Genomic DNA, 17740 nt, shown 5'->3' with positions numbered 1-17740 from the left:
AGTTTAATAAACTATAACTAATATATTAACAGGTTTAAGTTGCACAATAAGGTTTTCATATGCCCTTTTGAAAGACTCATTATTTTTCAGAGAGTTGGATCTTCACCAGTGAAACAATTCATTTGCCAAAGTCTTTATCAAAGTCATTTACTTGTCTGCTTGCCTGCTTTTCTGAAATCCTAGAGGACTAATATCTTTCTAAATTGGCGGTGGCACATTTAGACTTTCCCTGACCTTCTGTAGGTTAAAAAGTATTGCTGAAGTTAAAAGCTGTTGCAATTCTAGAATTTCATCACTGATACATATGTGTGTGTGTGTGTATAAATCAAATAGTGAGCTTACATGACTATTCCCATTATTTTCTGAAGCTTAGTTGTCCATTTAAGTTGTTAAATATAACACTTGCATTTTTAAGTCCTGTATTCCTTTGATGAGAATAGGGTATGTATTCACAAGTGCATCTCTTGTAACCAGTATAGCAAAGACTAAGAGGTTGAAGACCAGTAAATTGTCTATTTGTAATCAGTGTAGTAAAAACACAGTAATTTGTTTAAAAATATTTTATTTCACTTGTACTTGCCCACTCTATTACTGGAAGGCCATAAGCAGTAGAAAAAAAAGCTCTAGGTAGTGCTGAAAGGGTCAAGAGAGTAATTGGCTCATGGTTGTACTATATTTAGGTATTGCTATGGTGACTGCAACCTTTAATTTCAGTATTGGATTTTTGTTGACTTTTTTATAATAGAAAATCAGACGTAATGTCAATGCTTCATGATGTGAAATAGCTGAAGGTTCAGAGATATTTTTAATTCATTTGAAGTTGCGATTAGTGTTTGAAAATGTCTGTGAACTTAAGGATTCTTGAAGAAAATGTTAACAGAAATGTTTAATAGAGCAGCAAAAGAGTCTCTGTTAATAGGAATTTTGTTTCACCACTGCCTGAAATATCAGGTAAAAATATAAATGTATTTTGGTTTTACTATCTTATAGTCCTGGATTTTATGATCCAGAAATCAGGAAGAAATTTAGTATGGGTCTTGCATTCCTTAGTTCTGCTAACTTTCAGGTAATTTCATGAAATTACAGATGGAACAAAGCACTCTTTAAGAGTAGTTTTTGACCTCGTAAGCACAGGTTCATTCTTAGAAATGTACTGATGTCCTGGTATGCCTGTTGAACAGACTGCTCTTTTTGTTTCCCAGAGATCCTTCTGAAGGCTCCCATAGGCAGAAGCGTTCTCCCAGTCCTGCAGATCATTCTGGCAGCAACTCCTCTCCTTCCAGAGAGTATTCACCACCTGCTGCAAGGCGGCGACAAGCCTCCCGAGCCCCAGCAAAGTCAACTACTCACAAGCATAACTTCTCCCCCTCTCGCAGGTAGGTGGTCAGTTGCAAAGATAGAACTTTCATTAATCTAGTTTAGAAACTTCCTCTGTTGCTTTGCCTATTTGAACTTGAGCTCAGAGGCTCCTTTATGTGTATTGGTGTTGATGTGAGGTTTTTTGGTTGTTGTTTTGTTTTCAAATATTATAGATACCTGTCAGGTCAGGAACACAAATCATTGTGCAAGTTGCTGTTCGTCAGTGCCTCTCAAATGTTTTGGCTTGGGGTGGAGCTTTAGAAGTTTGATAGGAGACATGCTCTTTCTGTGATGCTTTGGGAATTTTTTTTCCTCTTCCTCCTCTCGTTGCTTCTTAAAGATCACAAAATCTTTAAGAAAATTTTCAAAAATTACAAAAGCAAGTGTGTCTGACTTACACGTAACAGTGTGAGGACAGTTTCAGAGACCCTTCAGAGAAGATACAGTTCCTATTGGTTCTAGGGGCCTTAGAGGAAAACCTTTTGCCATTCTGAGAAAATTTACTGAAAATCACCTTTGCAGCGCCTCTTTCCCCATTTTTTCTAGCCTACTCCAATGTTCTGCGTGTTGCTACTTGCAGGGAGGTTCTATGCAGGTATACAAAGTGTTGTGGAAGGGAGCTAAGCAGGGAAGAAAAGTGCCTCTTGCCTTCTGCTAGAGGCAACGAAGCAGGTTTTGAAATGTTCTGTTTGTCTCCAAACAGCTGATAGTCTTCCACGCAAGCAAATTTTGGTAACCCTGTGTCTGTTTCATACGCTTCGTTTAATGGTGAAAAGTAAATGTAGTCTTTGTTAAAAGACGGTAAGTCATTAAATTAGATTTTGTCAGTTCTGGCTGTTACAGAGTTTCAATTTGAGTGCTTTGGAAGCTTTACTACTAAATCCAGGCTGCTTTAATTGTATGTGAGCATGTGTACAAATGGTCAGCGTAGAGGCATGCAGGCTACTTGTTCTCTCAGGAAAAGTGTCTTCTGCTTTCAGTGGTCAAATCTTTCCTCTCGTGGTAGAAAGCTACAGCCAGCATAAATATGCAGTCACGGAAACAAAAATTTGAGTTTACTCTTTCCTGCTATCCTTGAGGAATGCCTACCTATAGCATGCACAGGAGACTTCGAGGTTTTTTCTTTCTCCAGACAAAAGAAGCTACACACATACATCCTGGAGGTCAGACTGCACGTAGACATTCAAGGCATCCCTAAGCTACAGGAGTGCATCAGCTGGACCCCATGCACTCTTACTTACACAGACAAGGAGATGCAAATCTTAGTCTACTGCTGAGGACTAGAAATAGTCTCTGGCACTAACCATGGCATAGATGCATCTCAGTGGGATAGTTTCCAGGCCTGGCAATATCTGAGCATACAGGTTCACAGACACTGTGTGAATTAAATCAAAAAACAGATACAGCCTGTCTCGACGTGTCTCAGTTAAGCATGTTATAAAGGCTGATTTTACTTATTTTTATCTCACCCCTTTCTTTCTGCCATTTTCCTGTGTGTTTTTCTAATAGAACCAAAGTGGTTCTGTTCAAGTGTTGTTGCAGCTGTGCTGTAAAAAATGTTGTTTGACTTCCCTCAGTTGACAAGTCTGAAGTTGAAGTGCCTCAAGGAAAAGTCACAGTGCATCCGTTAGTGGGTATATCTGGTTCTGTAATGGAATCCAGGTGTAGAACCAACACCTTTGTGAGACTGGTCCTGTGATAACCAACGTACTGTTCCATGGGGCACTGGAGGCAATTTTCTTGAGTCACTGACATTGACTATAAGTAAGGATAAAACGCTGATATTAATAGAAGATTCCCACTGTGATGTATTTTACCTAAAAAAAGACTTCCTTACAGAGTTTCTACCTCAGGTTGCCAGTGATTTCACATAACATTCTGTTCCCAGAGCTTTGCTCCTTGGAAGCTGAATCATTGCTCTGTGTTCTTGACATAAGGAAAGCCTTTCTAGCTGCACAATGTCTGGGTCTTTTAGAAAATGGCCTTAGCTGTGAGATCCGCTGCTGAACAGCATTGATGTCTGTCCATTTGGGTCCTGGAGAGCATTGCGACACGCTGTAAGCCTGCTAATCTGAATTATTTCAGAGCTCCTTCTATTCAGTGCCCAACTGACATCAGCTATCTTGCTGAGACAAAAATCTTGACATTTGCAAGGTACTCAGCAAAAGCTGCATTACCTATATAGCTGTAACAACTGCTGGGCTATTATGGAATATGGCAGGAAGGTCCTGCCTTTGGTAAAGTATTCCTTCCTTTGTGAGTCACCTGAAACTGAAGAATTCATCTGGATGATCAGGGTATTTGTTTGAAGTCACTGACACTTATAGGCATGCATATTCAGAAGCAGAAAGTAAATTGCTTAAGTGATTTTTTTTGAGAACTTATTGTCTGTGTGTCGTTATTCTGACTTTTCTCTTTGTTGTCTCTGAAAATTTGTGAAGTGGAAGGCAGTTGGGAATAAAGGGCAATGCGTATTTCATGAGAAAAGATGCTTTCAAGTTGCTCAGATGCTGATAAGTAATGAAAACTACTGAGCTCAAAGGCTTGAAGCGTGGATGTGTCCACGTTAGACTGTGCATGTGATAACATGAGGGAATCTGTTCACTGGTATGTAAATGATATTTAGCTAATCTATGGGATTTCCAAGATGAGAGACACTTGGTATATATTTTTTCTTAGTCCATTAGATAAGAGATCTCCCTGCTTGTGGAAACATTCATGCTTGCTAAACTTTTAAGTAGGTATGCTGTTTCTAGGATTCAGGCCTAAGTAGTTCAAAGATCAACGCTTGTAATAAAAGAAAGAAATTAAAAATAATAAAAAAAGGAGACACCACTGTTCTCTGAAAAAAAAAATGCTATTTGGGAGGAAGGGGGGATGCTTTTATGTAACACTGTATAAAAGGTATCTGCCTAATTTTATCACGAAGACCAAGAAGTAGTATATATTGAAGAAAACAATTGTACTTGGTTCATGGGGTGGGAGAAATCGCATTTTTTCCGACTCTTCCCTCTCTTCCCCTGGGAAAGCAGTCTAATCTATGTAATGCAGTATATGTAATGTAATTTTGATTGAAAAACTTGTTCTAGGATATTAAATAAACTATTACCATTTAGAGATAAGTATACTTTGAAATATATGAGGGCAGATTAGTTGAATGTTATAGACACAGCACTTGTTTTCAACAAGACAGAGGATAGAGAATGCACAAATTAGTTTAATCCCTCTATTTTGTGTAGGGTACAGTAATTTAACTTTTCAAATCAAGTTATTTCATATGTGGCTATTCTAACCCTTCCTTGCAGGTCTGCCTCTCCGTCAGGTCAGCATCATTCTCCCATATCCTCCAGACATCACTCCTCTTCATCGCAGTCGGGTTCCTCTGTTCAAAGACATTCTCCTTCCCCACACCGCAAAAGAACCCCTTCTCCCTCCTATCAAAGGACAGCTTCCCCGCCTGCGAGGCGGTCATCTTCCCCCTACCCCCCACGCTCTTCCTCTTCTCCTCAGAGGAAGCGAAGCCCTTCAAGGCACCGGTCTCCTGGAAGAGAAAAGGGAAGGCACGATCGTGATCGGACTTCACAGTCTCACGATAGGCGCCACGAAAGGCGGGATGGTATGAATAAAAATAACACTTCCAACAGATGTTTGTTTGCAGATTGCATTTTGAACAAGATTTTCGGTTTGTGGCATGATCTGCACCTATCCCAATGGCCAGGTGGTGAAGAAAGCACTGGTAGAAATCTGTATAATTCTTGCTGTGTTTGTGGTGCTGTTTTTAGGGACTGTGCAAGGGCATTGTTCCTGATAGGACTGCTTAGGTAGGCTCAGCTGGTTCAAGAGATCCTGTAAGCATCTGTTTAGATATTTTTTGTGTAATGCAGTGGTCGTTTCTGTAGGTAAGTGATCTTCTCTGTGTACGAGGCGTATGCTAGCAGATCAGATGCTAATCCAGTCATCACTGATTGCTTTGTCCATTGTCTTTTTCACTGACATTAAGTGAGGTGTGTGCAAAGAGTCATTCCCTCTGGAAATCTTTAAAGTTGGTTGAGCAATCTGTGATGGTCAAACATGCCATTTCTCTAAATAGACAGATTATAGAGAGCATATGTCAGCTTTTTTTAGACTGACTGTAAACTCACTTTCCTTTAGCAGTAACATTGTAAATAAATAATTTTAAAAAATGATTTTATCAGGGCAAAGAGGTCTTAAAAGCAAATGGTCTAATTATAGCACAAATTTATTGAAAGTGTGTGTAGAGAAAACAAAGGAACCTATGATTGTAGGAAAAGTGAGCTTACCTTTAAATTACTGAAGTGTGCTTGCTTTCTAATGTCTTAGAAATTTATTTTTACTGTACTTACTCCCCCTTTGAACACATAAATATTTGTAAAGCTCAAATTCACAAAAAGATGTTTAAAGCTTAATGAAATATGTAGGTGGATGCCAAGAACAATCTTACCCTTCTTCTTACACACAAAATTTAAATTAATATGTGTAACAGAAGTATATTTTGACTGTATTATTTTAGTGTTACTTGTCCTCTAAATTTTTGCTTGCTTTGATTAAGCTCAGTATATAACACTCCTTTAAACATTTTACAGAAACTAGAGGGAAAAGGGAAAAAGAAAGAGACACAAGAGATGATCGTGATTATGACCAGGAGCAGAGTACCTCCAGGGATCATAGAGATGACAGAGAATCTCGGGATGGAAGAGATCGGAGAGAAACGAGAGATACCAGAGATCGGAGGGAGACGAGGGAATCCAGAGACACTCGAGACTCCAGAGATACAAGGGATTATAGCAGAGATAACAAGGATAGTCGTGATCAAAGAGACTCACGTTCCACGCGAGATTCTCATGACTACAGAGACAGAGAAAGTCGGGATGCCCATAAAAAGGATGACCAGTATCAGGAGGACTCACGCAGCTATGGAAGGTCCCATGGCAGAGAGGAGAGCTCGCGTGCCGAAACAAGGAACGACTCCCGAAGTGACTCCAGAAACGACAGCAGAAGTGATCGAACTGGCCGAAGTCGAGGCAGAGGGCCAGAACTATCTGATAAAGGTATTACATGATTTAAAGAAAAATAAATAATAAGTGTCCTTATTATTGGAGATCAAGCACTGACACTTGTATTACCTTGTTTGATATAACATGTGCAAATGCTGCCAAATAAAAGTGTTCAGGAGCGGCCGAGGGAACTAGGGGTGTTTAGTCTGGGGAAGAGGAGGCTCAGGGGAGACCTCATCGCTCTTAATGTTTCTGCAACCCAGCCCTAGGTTTTCCCATGGGCCACAAACGCAGGAGGCATATGTGTGGTGCAGGATTAGCAGGAGGCAGCATGTCTCAAAGTACTGGGTAGCAATTCTTTGTTTTCTCAAATGCAGCTGCGTAGGCACTTGAAAACCATCTTTCACTCTCGCCACCCTTCTTGATTGACCATAAATGCAATTTTAACCTTTGGCAGTATTTTTGAAAGCTTGATGCACTTTGTAGAACAGCTTCACTTATCACCTTTTACCTCTCTAATAAATGGCATTTAAACTTTTTGCAAGAAGAATAGGCCATACAATTTTTACAGGGAAAATGATCTTTCTTATTCTCCTGCTGCCAAGTCTGTAAGTTTACATCATACTCGGAACAAATATGAACTGGCTTTTGAACTGTTTTATTCCTAGTCAGGAGACCTCATGTTATGGCTAGGGGAGGGTGAGGTAGGAAATCTTGAGTCTGCGGTTGGAAAATAATAACTTTACAATTAAAAGGTGTGAAATTTAAGAGGTTTTGGTTAAGTAGAGTTTGACAGTGCAATTTTTATTTCCATGAATGGTTAATTGAAGTTTGTTAAAAAGTTGCTGCTTTAGTTAGATGTTATAAAACATCACTGGATTTCCTAACGTGTGGGAATTCATCTTCTATATCGGTACATCACTATTAGGCAGTCGGACTAGAAGCTCCCAGGTGGACGGTCACAGCAGTAGTGGAAACTACCACGATAGCTGGGAATCAAGGAGTAGCTACCCTGACCGAGATCGCTACGATAGTCGAGACCAAGCAAGAGATTCCTCCTTCGAAAGAAGACATAGTGAACGGGACAGGCGTGACAACAGGGAACGAGGTATTTTCATGTATATTTTTACACACACATATATATGGAGTTGAAAGTATATGTAGGAATGTGTTTTTCTATCATTTCCTTCCACTACCAATTCATAAATAATTGCATGTTGAAACTAGTGCTATCCTTGATGTAAGTTAACGTTGTTAGTACAGGTAGCCAATACAGATAGCAGTGATCATGGAAAGCATGTACAAGACTGTTCTTTCAGACCTAGTGTGCAAGATGTCAAACTTTTGCACCTGAAAGAGTTTGCTGTTGTCTCTGAGGAACTTAGTACCAACTGTCACTCTGGAGAATAATTGCATTGCTCACCAATCAAGACAATAGGAGGAGTCAAGAAAATAAAAATAGTATGGAAATGAAAGGATGTGAAGAATGAATACAAAATGAAAATGATTTTTTCTATTTTAAGAAGAGAGTTTTGGAAGGGAAAGGTGTGTGGTAGCTGTTGTTCACCTGCAGTTTTTCAGAGGAATGTTTTGTATGCTACTCTGTGAAATGCTTTTTGGCTCTCTGAAATGTCTGATATCACCTATTCTTGCGAAAGGTTTTACATTAGATTCTCTCATGTCTTCAAGGCAGGGTTTCAATAAACCTGATCTCCAGACCGTCTTTTTCTTGTCAGCTGAAAAACCCTGCAGTCTGAATGTGTCTGGAAGGTTGGCTCTTGCAGACTAGCGTTCACCTCTTCCACCTCCAAACCTCCAGTAAATGCTAGATACCTTATCATATAATTTGGACTTTGCTTATCAGACCAAGTTTTTCATTTTAAAAAACCAACAACTTGGAAGTAAAACCATGTTATCACAACAAAGTCGTGTCAGAAGTGTTGACAATCCATGTTCAGTTGTCTAATACACTTACAGGCGTCTTGATTCATGCAAGAGTTGTGTGTAGATGTTTTGTCACCCAAAACTGACACAGTAAACAGGTGTTACAGAACTTTTGTATAAAACCTACTACTTGGTATGCACAATAAATCAGATTATAAACTTACAGGCACCATTAAAAGAAGATGAAACATATTCATGGAACCATTTGCTTAGTCTGATCATTTAAATCTGTAAAAAAAAGAAGTGTTACATCTATGACAGAAATGTTACTCGAGTTTGCTTTTAATTTTACCTGGTAACAGGGGAGCATTAAGTCATTGTTAATTCACTCAGAGATTAAAATTGATTAAACTAATGGAAATGCATGTTTTATTGACTTAGCCCTGTTCAAGCTCTGTCTGCTTGTCCCCGGTGGACATGGTCTCAATTTACAGGGAAGTACACGCAGCATCAGAGTAATGGACCTAAAAATACCAACCTCTATTCAAGCCCTTCTTGTTCTTTTCTGTAATGCTTTGAATATATATTGTGAAAGAAGTTTGACTGGTCTGTTCCTGTTCGAATGCTACAAACGTTAGCATAAAAATTATTATAAAGTAGTCAAAATGTATATAAATACTCCAAAAATATCAAAAAATAACTAACAGAGCGCAGCCAAATTTAGCCTTAAGTCTGTGGAGAATCAATACCCTTATCTAAGCTGTCTTCACTATCTTTCTGGATCAGTTGTTTTCTGTATGAATATAATTTTCTCCATGACCCTAGCCCACTGTCTGAACACTGAAAAACTCACCTTATGTGAATGCATGTGGAAGCTTACAGCAGTTATGCTTCCTGTAGCTCATCCTCATCTCTCCCTTTCTCTTGGATTTGGTTGTATATTTCTATGCAGGGATCTCTTCTTCTGTGAGGAGAGAGGACAATATTTCTTATAACACCTAGTAAAGTTACAGGAAAATAAACAGTGTAAGTTCTTATCAACTTGAGACTCTGAATTTGTGGAAGTGAAATTTTCTTACAGAAATCTTGATACTTGGTTTTCATATGTATGTCATTCTCAGCTTTCCAAGATCCTGTAACAGATTCTGAATGACTCCGTAATGCAATAATAATGGCTAGGCTCTGGGGCAGTATAATTAGCTTTTGAAGCCGTTCAGAAATGCCCGGTAGAAAATAAATTTTTATAGTGACTTTTCTCTAAACTAAGGATAACTCACTCTTGAAATACTGGAAAAATATTTCAGAGCTACAGGGAGTTGCTTTTCAGTTGGCACAAACCAGTAGCTAGATTGCCAAAACACCAAGCCATGGGTGTTTTATTAGTGTAGTGGTAGCAATGTACATCCCTTTAATTTCTGGTAATCAAACTTGCTTCTCTTCACAGATACGAGAGCAAGTTCACCGGTACGACATCAAGGACGAAGTGATGACCTCGAGCGGGACGAAAGACGAGAAGAGCGAAGGGTAGATCGGAGTGATGATAGGAGAGATGAAAGGGCCCGTGAGAGGGAGAGAGAAAGAGAGCGGGATCGAGAGAGGGAGAGGGAGAGAGACCGTGAACGGGAGAGGGAGAAGGAGAGGGAGCTGGAACGAGATCGTGCTCGGGAACGGGAGAGAGAGCGGGAGCGAGACAAAGACAGGGACCGGGAGCGCGATCGAGACAGGGACCATGACAGGGAAAGGGAACGAGAAAGAGAGAGAGAAAAGGAGCGAGAGAGGGAGAGGGAGGAGCGGGAAAGGGAGCGTGAGCGTGAGAGAGATCGAGAGCGGGAGCGAGAAAGGGAGAGAGGTCGAGACAGAGATAAAGAGAGAGAGCGCCAGAGAGACTGGGATGACAAAGAAAAAGGAAGGGATGACCGCAGGGACAAGAGAGAAGATATCAGAGAAGAAAGAAGTTCAAGAGATGTCCATGAAGAACGAAAATCCAAGTGAGTGGATCTGACTGTTCCTTCAATAACATCAATAAAAAACTCTCTTAATATTGATTTTGGTAAGATAGTAAGCAGGGGAATATCATAAGGAAGGAGAAGATACCCTTCAGAGGTGTGATCTGGAGCCATGTCTCCCCTGCATCTGTGTCCCATGTGCTGGTGGCCCCAAAATCAGATTCTAGGCTGTGTACTGTGTTGGTGATGTTAATCTGATGCTTTTTTGCTAATGCAAAATCGTGGAACTGCTAAAGTCTGCTTGTTTGGCCTTGGCTTTAATAATGCAGGCATTCTTTGAAACCTAATAGGAGGCTGTGGTACTTTTTGAAGTCTCAAGAGTGTGGTAGGAACTTACCAGGTCAGGGTTCATGACTTTGTTCATCAGATTTCTGTGGAACTTACATTACCCTTTGCACTATTGAATTTTCAACACCAGAAGGCTACCAATGAAGACATCAACAATATTTCAAGTAAATGTGTGGTGCTTCTATTGTTTTATCTAAATGGCACTGATTCTCTCTTTTTTTTTTTCCATTTAGTACAATAACATTCTCATTGTGACATCAGTAATGAGCAAAGCAGTGTTGTCCCATCTAGGACTGCTTTGCCTAGAAATAATTAGCAGCTTTTGTGTGAGAGAAGTATGGAATCCTATAAATCATCCAGTACAGAGTCTTCTCAGTCCCTCATGGGGTGAAGTGAGCAAGCGTCTGGCTGAGCTGCCAGCTAGGGTCAACCCACTGCAAAGATCATTGCCATAGGAAAAAAGTGATCTTAATTGCCTCTTGTACTTTTTTGTTTAAAAAAAAAAATAAAATAGCTGTCCTAAGTGTTTAAGTTTTAGTTTTAAGGTATCATATATATACGACAAGACAAATACTTCTGGAAGTTTTGAAATAACAACTTAGAAAGCTACAAAACTTCCTAGCATCCTTAGATCTTCTGTGTGAGGTGTTTACACTTGAGGGATTGTATTGATGATAAACTCAATCACTGAAGGTTTTCTTCAAAGAATCCTCAAGGAATTTGACTACAAATGTTTGTCCTGCAGGAAGCGTCACAGAAATGAAAGCAGCCCAAGTCCTCGTCAGTCACCCAAACGTCGCCGTGAGCACTCTCCTGATAGTGATGCTTACAACAGTGGAGACGATAAAAGTAAGTAGGAGTTGTCTCTTTCTGCTGTAGGCAGGATCCAGCTTATCCTCTGCCTATGGAAAATAATCTGTAATCTTAAATAGAAGAAAACATGGGGAGAGTTTTTAAAGGTCCTCGTCTCCTTTCTCGTGTGTTAAGGTGTACGTTTACCAAAATGGTGGTAGTCTGCTGCTGCAGCAGCAGTTTTAAAAACCAAAAAACACAAACAAAACTTTTGTGTAACTGAAATGATGGATTTTTTTTTTGTTTTGATTAATACTTCTTAGCCTGCAAAGATACCAAATGTGCATCCTTTCTCCTTTCTAAACAATGCAAGTGTGTTCTTTTTCCCATTGTGTAGATGAAAAGCACAGACTTCTGAGCCAGGTTGTGCGACCACAGGAATCCCGGTCACTGAGCCCCTCTCATGCTGCAGAAGATAGGCAGAGTCGCTGGAAAGAAGAAGAGCGTAAATCAGACAGAAAGGAAAGTTCCCGGCGTTACGAAGAACCAGAGTTTAAAGAGAGAATTTCCTCAGCAGATAAGCAAAGAGAGCAACCAGATGCTTCAGAAAGCTCCCGGTCCAGGGTTCAGGAAAACCTTGGGCACCGTCCCTCGGAAGAAAGAGATGCTTCTGATAGAATGCATGATGACAGCAAGAAAAAGTCTAAAATACAGAAAAAGGCCACAAAGAAAAAGAAAGATGATGACAGTGGGGTGGAAAGGTATGCTACTGAGTCAACGACTGAGGAAAGCCAGGTCTTCTCACCCAAGAAAGGTCAAAAGAAGAAGAACATAGAGAAAAAGCGGAAGAGATCCAAGGGTGATTCTGAGGTTTCTGATGAAGAAATTGTTCCACATCATAAAAAGAAGAAAGGCCCAAGAACCCCCCCTGTCACAAAAGAAGAATTGGTTGAAGCACCACCTGAGAAAACTGTGGCAGAAGTCCCCCCAAAAAGGGAAGAGACAACATTTAGTGACTGGTCAGATGAAGATGTTCCCGAACGTGGCGACATCGTTGTTCCAGAAAGAAGCACTGAGGACTCCCATAGAAAAAGTCATAGAACGAGGGGAGAAAAGGTGGAAGCCCCTCATGTTACTATAGATGATGGACCACACCGTAAACCCGTGGATCAGAAGCGCAGCAGCAGTCTCGGCAGCAATCGGAGCCATGCCTCGAGCCGACTTCGATCCCCTTCCAACGAGTCAGCTCATCGCAGTGGCGATGACCAGACTGGACGGAAGAGGATCCTGCACAGTACCTCGAGGGACAGGGACAGGGACAGAGAGAAGAAAAGCTTAGAAATCACTGGGGAACGAAAGTCCAGGATTGATCAGTTGAAAAGAGGGGAGCCCAGTCGCAGCACGTCTTCAGGTAACGAGATATGTTTTAGCGAGGCTGACTTATCACTCTTCATGAAAGTGCAAAGCTACAAATCCCAAATCATTCTTATGTGGCCCTATACTCTTTTAATTTGTAATTAGTGTGAAGGGAGAGGGAGGTTCTATGCAATTCATAGTAAAACCAGAGCAAATTAAGATTCCTGGAAGTGTTACCATACTTGAAAAGTTGATCCTCAGTGGGCATGATGATTACCACTTTGTTTATGCCAAAATATTCAGTCAGCTTTAGCAGTTCATGCTGTCTAGAGGATAAAGCAATTTGTAGAACAAATGAAACTGAAAGAACGAAAAAGTCCTTTTGCTAAAAGACCGTTGAGCTAGTTTTGTATAAATAATGTTTTTAAATTTGCTATTAACATTCATTTTGATACGGAAATACTGAAATCTAGGCAAAATTGAAATGCCCTTTCGCTCTGGGAGAGAGAGATCCATTATGATCTCTGGAGCTTTTTTTAGCTGAGGGAAATCTGTTGTGGTTCTTCTCAGGCATGCTTTTGATAAATATGAAAATCATCTTTGCTGCGAATCAAAGTAATCACAATGACCTTGTTTTATTTCTGTAGTTCCTGTAAAGAAATGGGTAAAATATTTGCTTAAAATACATACAGCATCAATAGAAAAATATCTTCCTCCGAAAGCCATTTGGCTTTCTGTTCTTAACATGGTCACATGCCTGAAATTACCTTTCTGAATGTATTATATACTAGCTTTTAAAAAAACATATTTTGAAAATAATTTTAAGATGATTCTTCTAAAAAATATATATTTTATTGCTTAAATATATGAGTAAATTATGTAGGTTCAGTTAGACTTCTGTAATAGTTGAATTAGCCACTAAAAATGTTTTTTGGGGAGTGAGAAATACCATTTTTAATCCTAAGATGATGCTTTTCACAAGTCCACTTTCATACCAGAATCTTTAAAACATTTTGGTGTAGGAAAATGGTGTTAAGTTCATGAGCTGTACTCATGCCCCTGTATTTAAAATACTTTATCCAGATCGTCAAGATTCAAGAAGCCACAGTTCAAGAAGAAGCTCTCCTGAATCAGACCGTCAGGTTCATTCCAGATCTGGGTCCTTTGACAGCAGGGAAAGGCTTCAGGAGCGAGATCGACATGACCACGATCGAGAGCGGGAGAGAGAGAGGAGAGAGGCAAGACAAAGAGAATGGGATCGAGATGTTGACAAAGACTGGCCAAGGAGCAGGGAGCGAGAGAGACTCCGAGAACGGGAGAGAGAGAGGGAAAAGAGAAGGGAGCTGGACAGAGAGAGAGACAGACAGCTACCTGACCCTGTTGAAAGAGAGAGAGACAGAACTGTTGACATTTCCTCTCAAAAAGAATCAACAAAACACAGTGAAACAAAACTGGACAGAGATCATGAAAAAGAATTTGACAGTGTTTGTCGTGATTCTGCAGCTTCAGAGAAGGAAAGGCCAGACAAAGATTTAGGACCTTTACAAGGTTTTGAAGATGGAAATGAGGCTGAGAAGGTGGAGAGTCTAGAAGGTGAGATATTCTGGGAAAGAACCTTCACTGTCAAGTATTTCATTCTTCCCTTTTAGCACAACGCTGAACTGTGTTAGAACACTTTGCTACTGAAAGGTGTATTGGCCCCAGCTTCTCTACTGTAGAAGCAGGATAAGGGAGAATTCTGGCCAGCATCTTCTTAATGTTAATTGTGTGAATGGTAGTGTTTCATTTCTAAAGTTTGGAGTCAAAGAGGCGTTAGGATATGCCTCATAAATGATATAATTTTGCCAAGGTGTAACATTTCTGCATAGGCACTTTGCTGAAACACCAAAGGTTTGATTGCCTTGTTAAACCGCTATAAGATATATTTTTTAGTGAGGAAGTCACAGGTAATGAATGAAAAAAAATGAGGGTTGAATTGCAGCTGTTCTTTGGGATTTTTTCTGCAGAGCCCAATTACCATAGAAATGATAGTCTGATTAGTAGATGAAACATATGTATGGCTTGGCACAACAGTCCAAAAATTACTTTACTGAAGTAATCTTATTAACTGTAGCTTCAATTTGCCGGCTGTAATGGTACTGGGGAAAACACGCTTAGGATTAATAAATAAAGGGCCAAATGCTGACAAATTCACATAGCTTGAGCTTTGCTAGAAGAAAGAGCTTGGGAAGTACATCTAACCTTTATAAAAAAGCAAAAAGCAGAAATCTAAATCCAGAGTAAGTGGTGTAAGTTATGGTTATGTTCAGTAAGTAGGGTTTTTTTTTGGTGATCGTAGTGTTGTATCCTCTAATAAGAAGGAAGGTGATGTGTAGGATTTGGAATTTGGGGTGTTTGGGCTGGTAAAGCCTGAAGTCTTCAGAAACAAAGTAAGCTTTTGTGGCTTTCCGTAAGATACCAGCACCTTGTCTCATCATATCTGCATTCTTAAAAAGAATTATCTTATTGTAGGTACCTGTTCATTTGGGCAGTCTGGAGAGGATGAGGAGGGCTGTTTTACTACGTACAATATCTCTTACCTGATTGCTCACAAAATGGTCATTACGGTTGACTGGTACAATTGAGAAAATTCCATTTAAGGAGATTATCTGTGGAGTGGAAGCATTTGTCAGAGATAATATTTGGAGCGAGCCTGGGGAAAGACTGCCCTATCTTGGTACAATGGACAGAATTCATCCATTTTTAAGCAAGAGGAAGGAATGGTGTAGTAAATCTGAGAGTACAGCGTGGTAACTTCAGAAAAGAGTTAGTGAAAGGCTGTTCTTAGGTTTATCTTCTGTTTCAGAGAGGGCCTGGAGCCAAACAGACTTTGAATATTAAATGCATTCTTAGGTCTAGCCTTTCCGCAGACTTCTTGTAAGAATCTTAATATGAATTCGTGTATTTTTCAAAGGTTGTGTGTTATCTAAAAATGATCATGTGTAGGAAATTATGGTATATTAGTCTAGGATCTAGGATTCTCTTTTTTTTTTTTTTTTTTTAGAAGAAAAGTCTTGTAAAATACCAGGTGACAATTTTAGTGAAGCATGCTATAAACAACATATTTCTGATCTTCTAAGATGGTAGAGTATTTTATTCTCTTTCATTAATTTGTTACTCCTGTTCCTTTTTTTAGCTGTGTTGTGTTAAATCAGAATTAATATAAAATGACATTTCTGCAAAAAAGCAGTAAAGGTAGTGATAATATAATTTAGAAATTATCAACCTGATTTGAAATTCAGTCTTTTTTGGATTACATATCGAGAACTGTAGATTGTTGTTTTTAATTGCTTCATACAGTAATTTTTAATGGTCCATCTGTGCCATCCAAGCGTGCAGTCACAGTGAGCTGGTGTACCTGCTAGGTCCGTGTGGAAGCAGAAAATGGATCGTGCAGGCAGTCAATATTTAAAATCACAAGATAGAAAATGAAATCTAGTAAAGATTGCTATACTTTTCCCTTTAAAGATGATAGCAAACTAACTGAATAAAATTTCCAGATCTGGTGATGGTAAGGAGGTATCTGGTATTTATTTGGATCAATGACTGCCGTACATTGTCTAACATGATGTGTGAGGATATAATTACTTAATTATGGTGATGTGTTGAACCTTAATGTGTTTGCTTCAGGAATAGGTTTAAATGATGCCCAAGATACTCGATGCTTCCTCCAAAGTGCTGCCAGGTGGTCTGAGTAGTTAATTTACACTCTGCTAGCACCTCTTTTACTTGTCTTTTCAGTGCTGATTTTTAGATTAGTTGAGGTGACTTTTCTTTTCCTGCAGGCTTTACAAAGGAAAAAAAAAAAAAAAGGTGAGGGGATATCTTAACACAGAGGCAGTTTCTCTTCTGGGTAGGGAAGATTGGAGAAAATAGATTAGTCATCCACAGGGGATGACCCCTGTAAATTGTGTCAATTTTGTACTGTGCAACTGATTGCAAGTACCTTGGCGGAGAATCCTAAGGAAGCCTGAATTTTGAGCAGCAGGGTTTGCGAATGCTTCAGTCAGGTCTTTCAGTGCTGGGGGTGAGAGAATACCTTCAGAGGTGCCTTTCGTGAGCTGCAAGCAGCTACATTTGAGTTAGGATTCATGTGCAAAAGCATCTGGTAGAATTCATGGTGGTGCTGCATAACTACATATCAGATCATCAACTTACATTTCTTCTGAATATGGTCTTCTACAAGCACTTTGAGTAAAACTGCACAAAAAATAATTGGCCAAGATGTGTGAAATTCAAACGGCCACTTTGTCTACGTGAGAAATAACTTTGTTTCCATAAGTGAATACTTTTTTTTCATTTTGAATATACTCAACCCCCCAAAAATTAACAAGCTCGTTTATGGACCCTGTTTTTTTTGTCAGTCTGCTTGAAGCATGTCTGAAAAACAAGAATGATTGCTTTAAAGCTACAGTCTGTATCTGTGTCTGTAGGAGGAGAAGATGAAGCAAAGATTGATGATGTTCAGTCGCTGGGATCTGGTGCTGGAGAATATGAACCAATCAGTGATGATGAACTGGATGAAATCCTGGCAGGTGATGCCGAAAAGAGGGAGGATCAACAAGAGGATGAGAAGATGCCTGGTAAAAGTATAACAAAACCCCTTTACATTTATTTGAATATAAAGATGAGATCTGTTTGCATGTAAAGCTACTTTGTTCCTTCTCAAAATGTATTGTAATGTAGAGTAGTTGTGAATTCAGAGCACTGTTTTTGTGCTCCTCAGTATTTCTCATTTTTTCTGTAATGGTCGGGTATGCCTGTGAGGTACAGAGGTAACTAAAAAGTTCTGGAAACTTCATTTTGAAGTAATATTTATTATGTTTATAGCTAGAAGCAGCAGCTTTGGTTTTATAAATGTTATAAATGAACATAAATGGTTACAAATGCTAGCCCATTTGGAGCTGATCATTATTTGGAACTGATATTTTCAGGAATAGATTTTTGTCCATGCTTGAATGCTTCCCGAATGCACCGGGAAACATGGAATCTTCTAGGTCA

General features: G+C 39.5%; 1 protein-coding gene across 3 annotated transcripts in view; it reads left to right on the top strand.

Moving 5' to 3' along the window:
• Window positions 1–17740, top strand: part of ZC3H13 (zinc finger CCCH-type containing 13) — a 46931-nt gene that overhangs the window by 24063 nt on the left and 5128 nt on the right. For 2 of the 3 annotated variants that reach the window (XM_032181367.1, XM_032181375.1), the window contains exons 9-17: window positions 1203–1376; window positions 4665–4975; window positions 5964–6428; window positions 7303–7482; window positions 9703–10246; window positions 11298–11401; window positions 11742–12755; window positions 13784–14293; window positions 17173–17328. In XM_032181367.1, coding sequence (XP_032037258.1) covers window positions 1203–1376; window positions 4665–4975; window positions 5964–6428; window positions 7303–7482; window positions 9703–10246; window positions 11298–11401; window positions 11742–12755; window positions 13784–14293; window positions 17173–17328 — 3458 coding nt within the window. The remainder of the gene's footprint in view (window positions 1–1202; window positions 1377–4664; window positions 4976–5963; window positions 6429–7302; window positions 7483–9702; window positions 10247–11297; window positions 11402–11741; window positions 12756–13783; window positions 14294–17172; window positions 17329–17740) is intronic. The other variant, XM_032181384.1, reaches the window with a different exon arrangement.

Source organism: Aythya fuligula, chromosome 1 (genome assembly GCF_009819795.1).
Source record: "Aythya fuligula isolate bAytFul2 chromosome 1, bAytFul2.pri, whole genome shotgun sequence".
Lineage (NCBI taxonomy): Eukaryota > Metazoa > Chordata > Aves > Anseriformes > Anatidae > Aythya > Aythya fuligula.
This window is presented reverse-complemented; position numbering and strand designations above follow the sequence as displayed.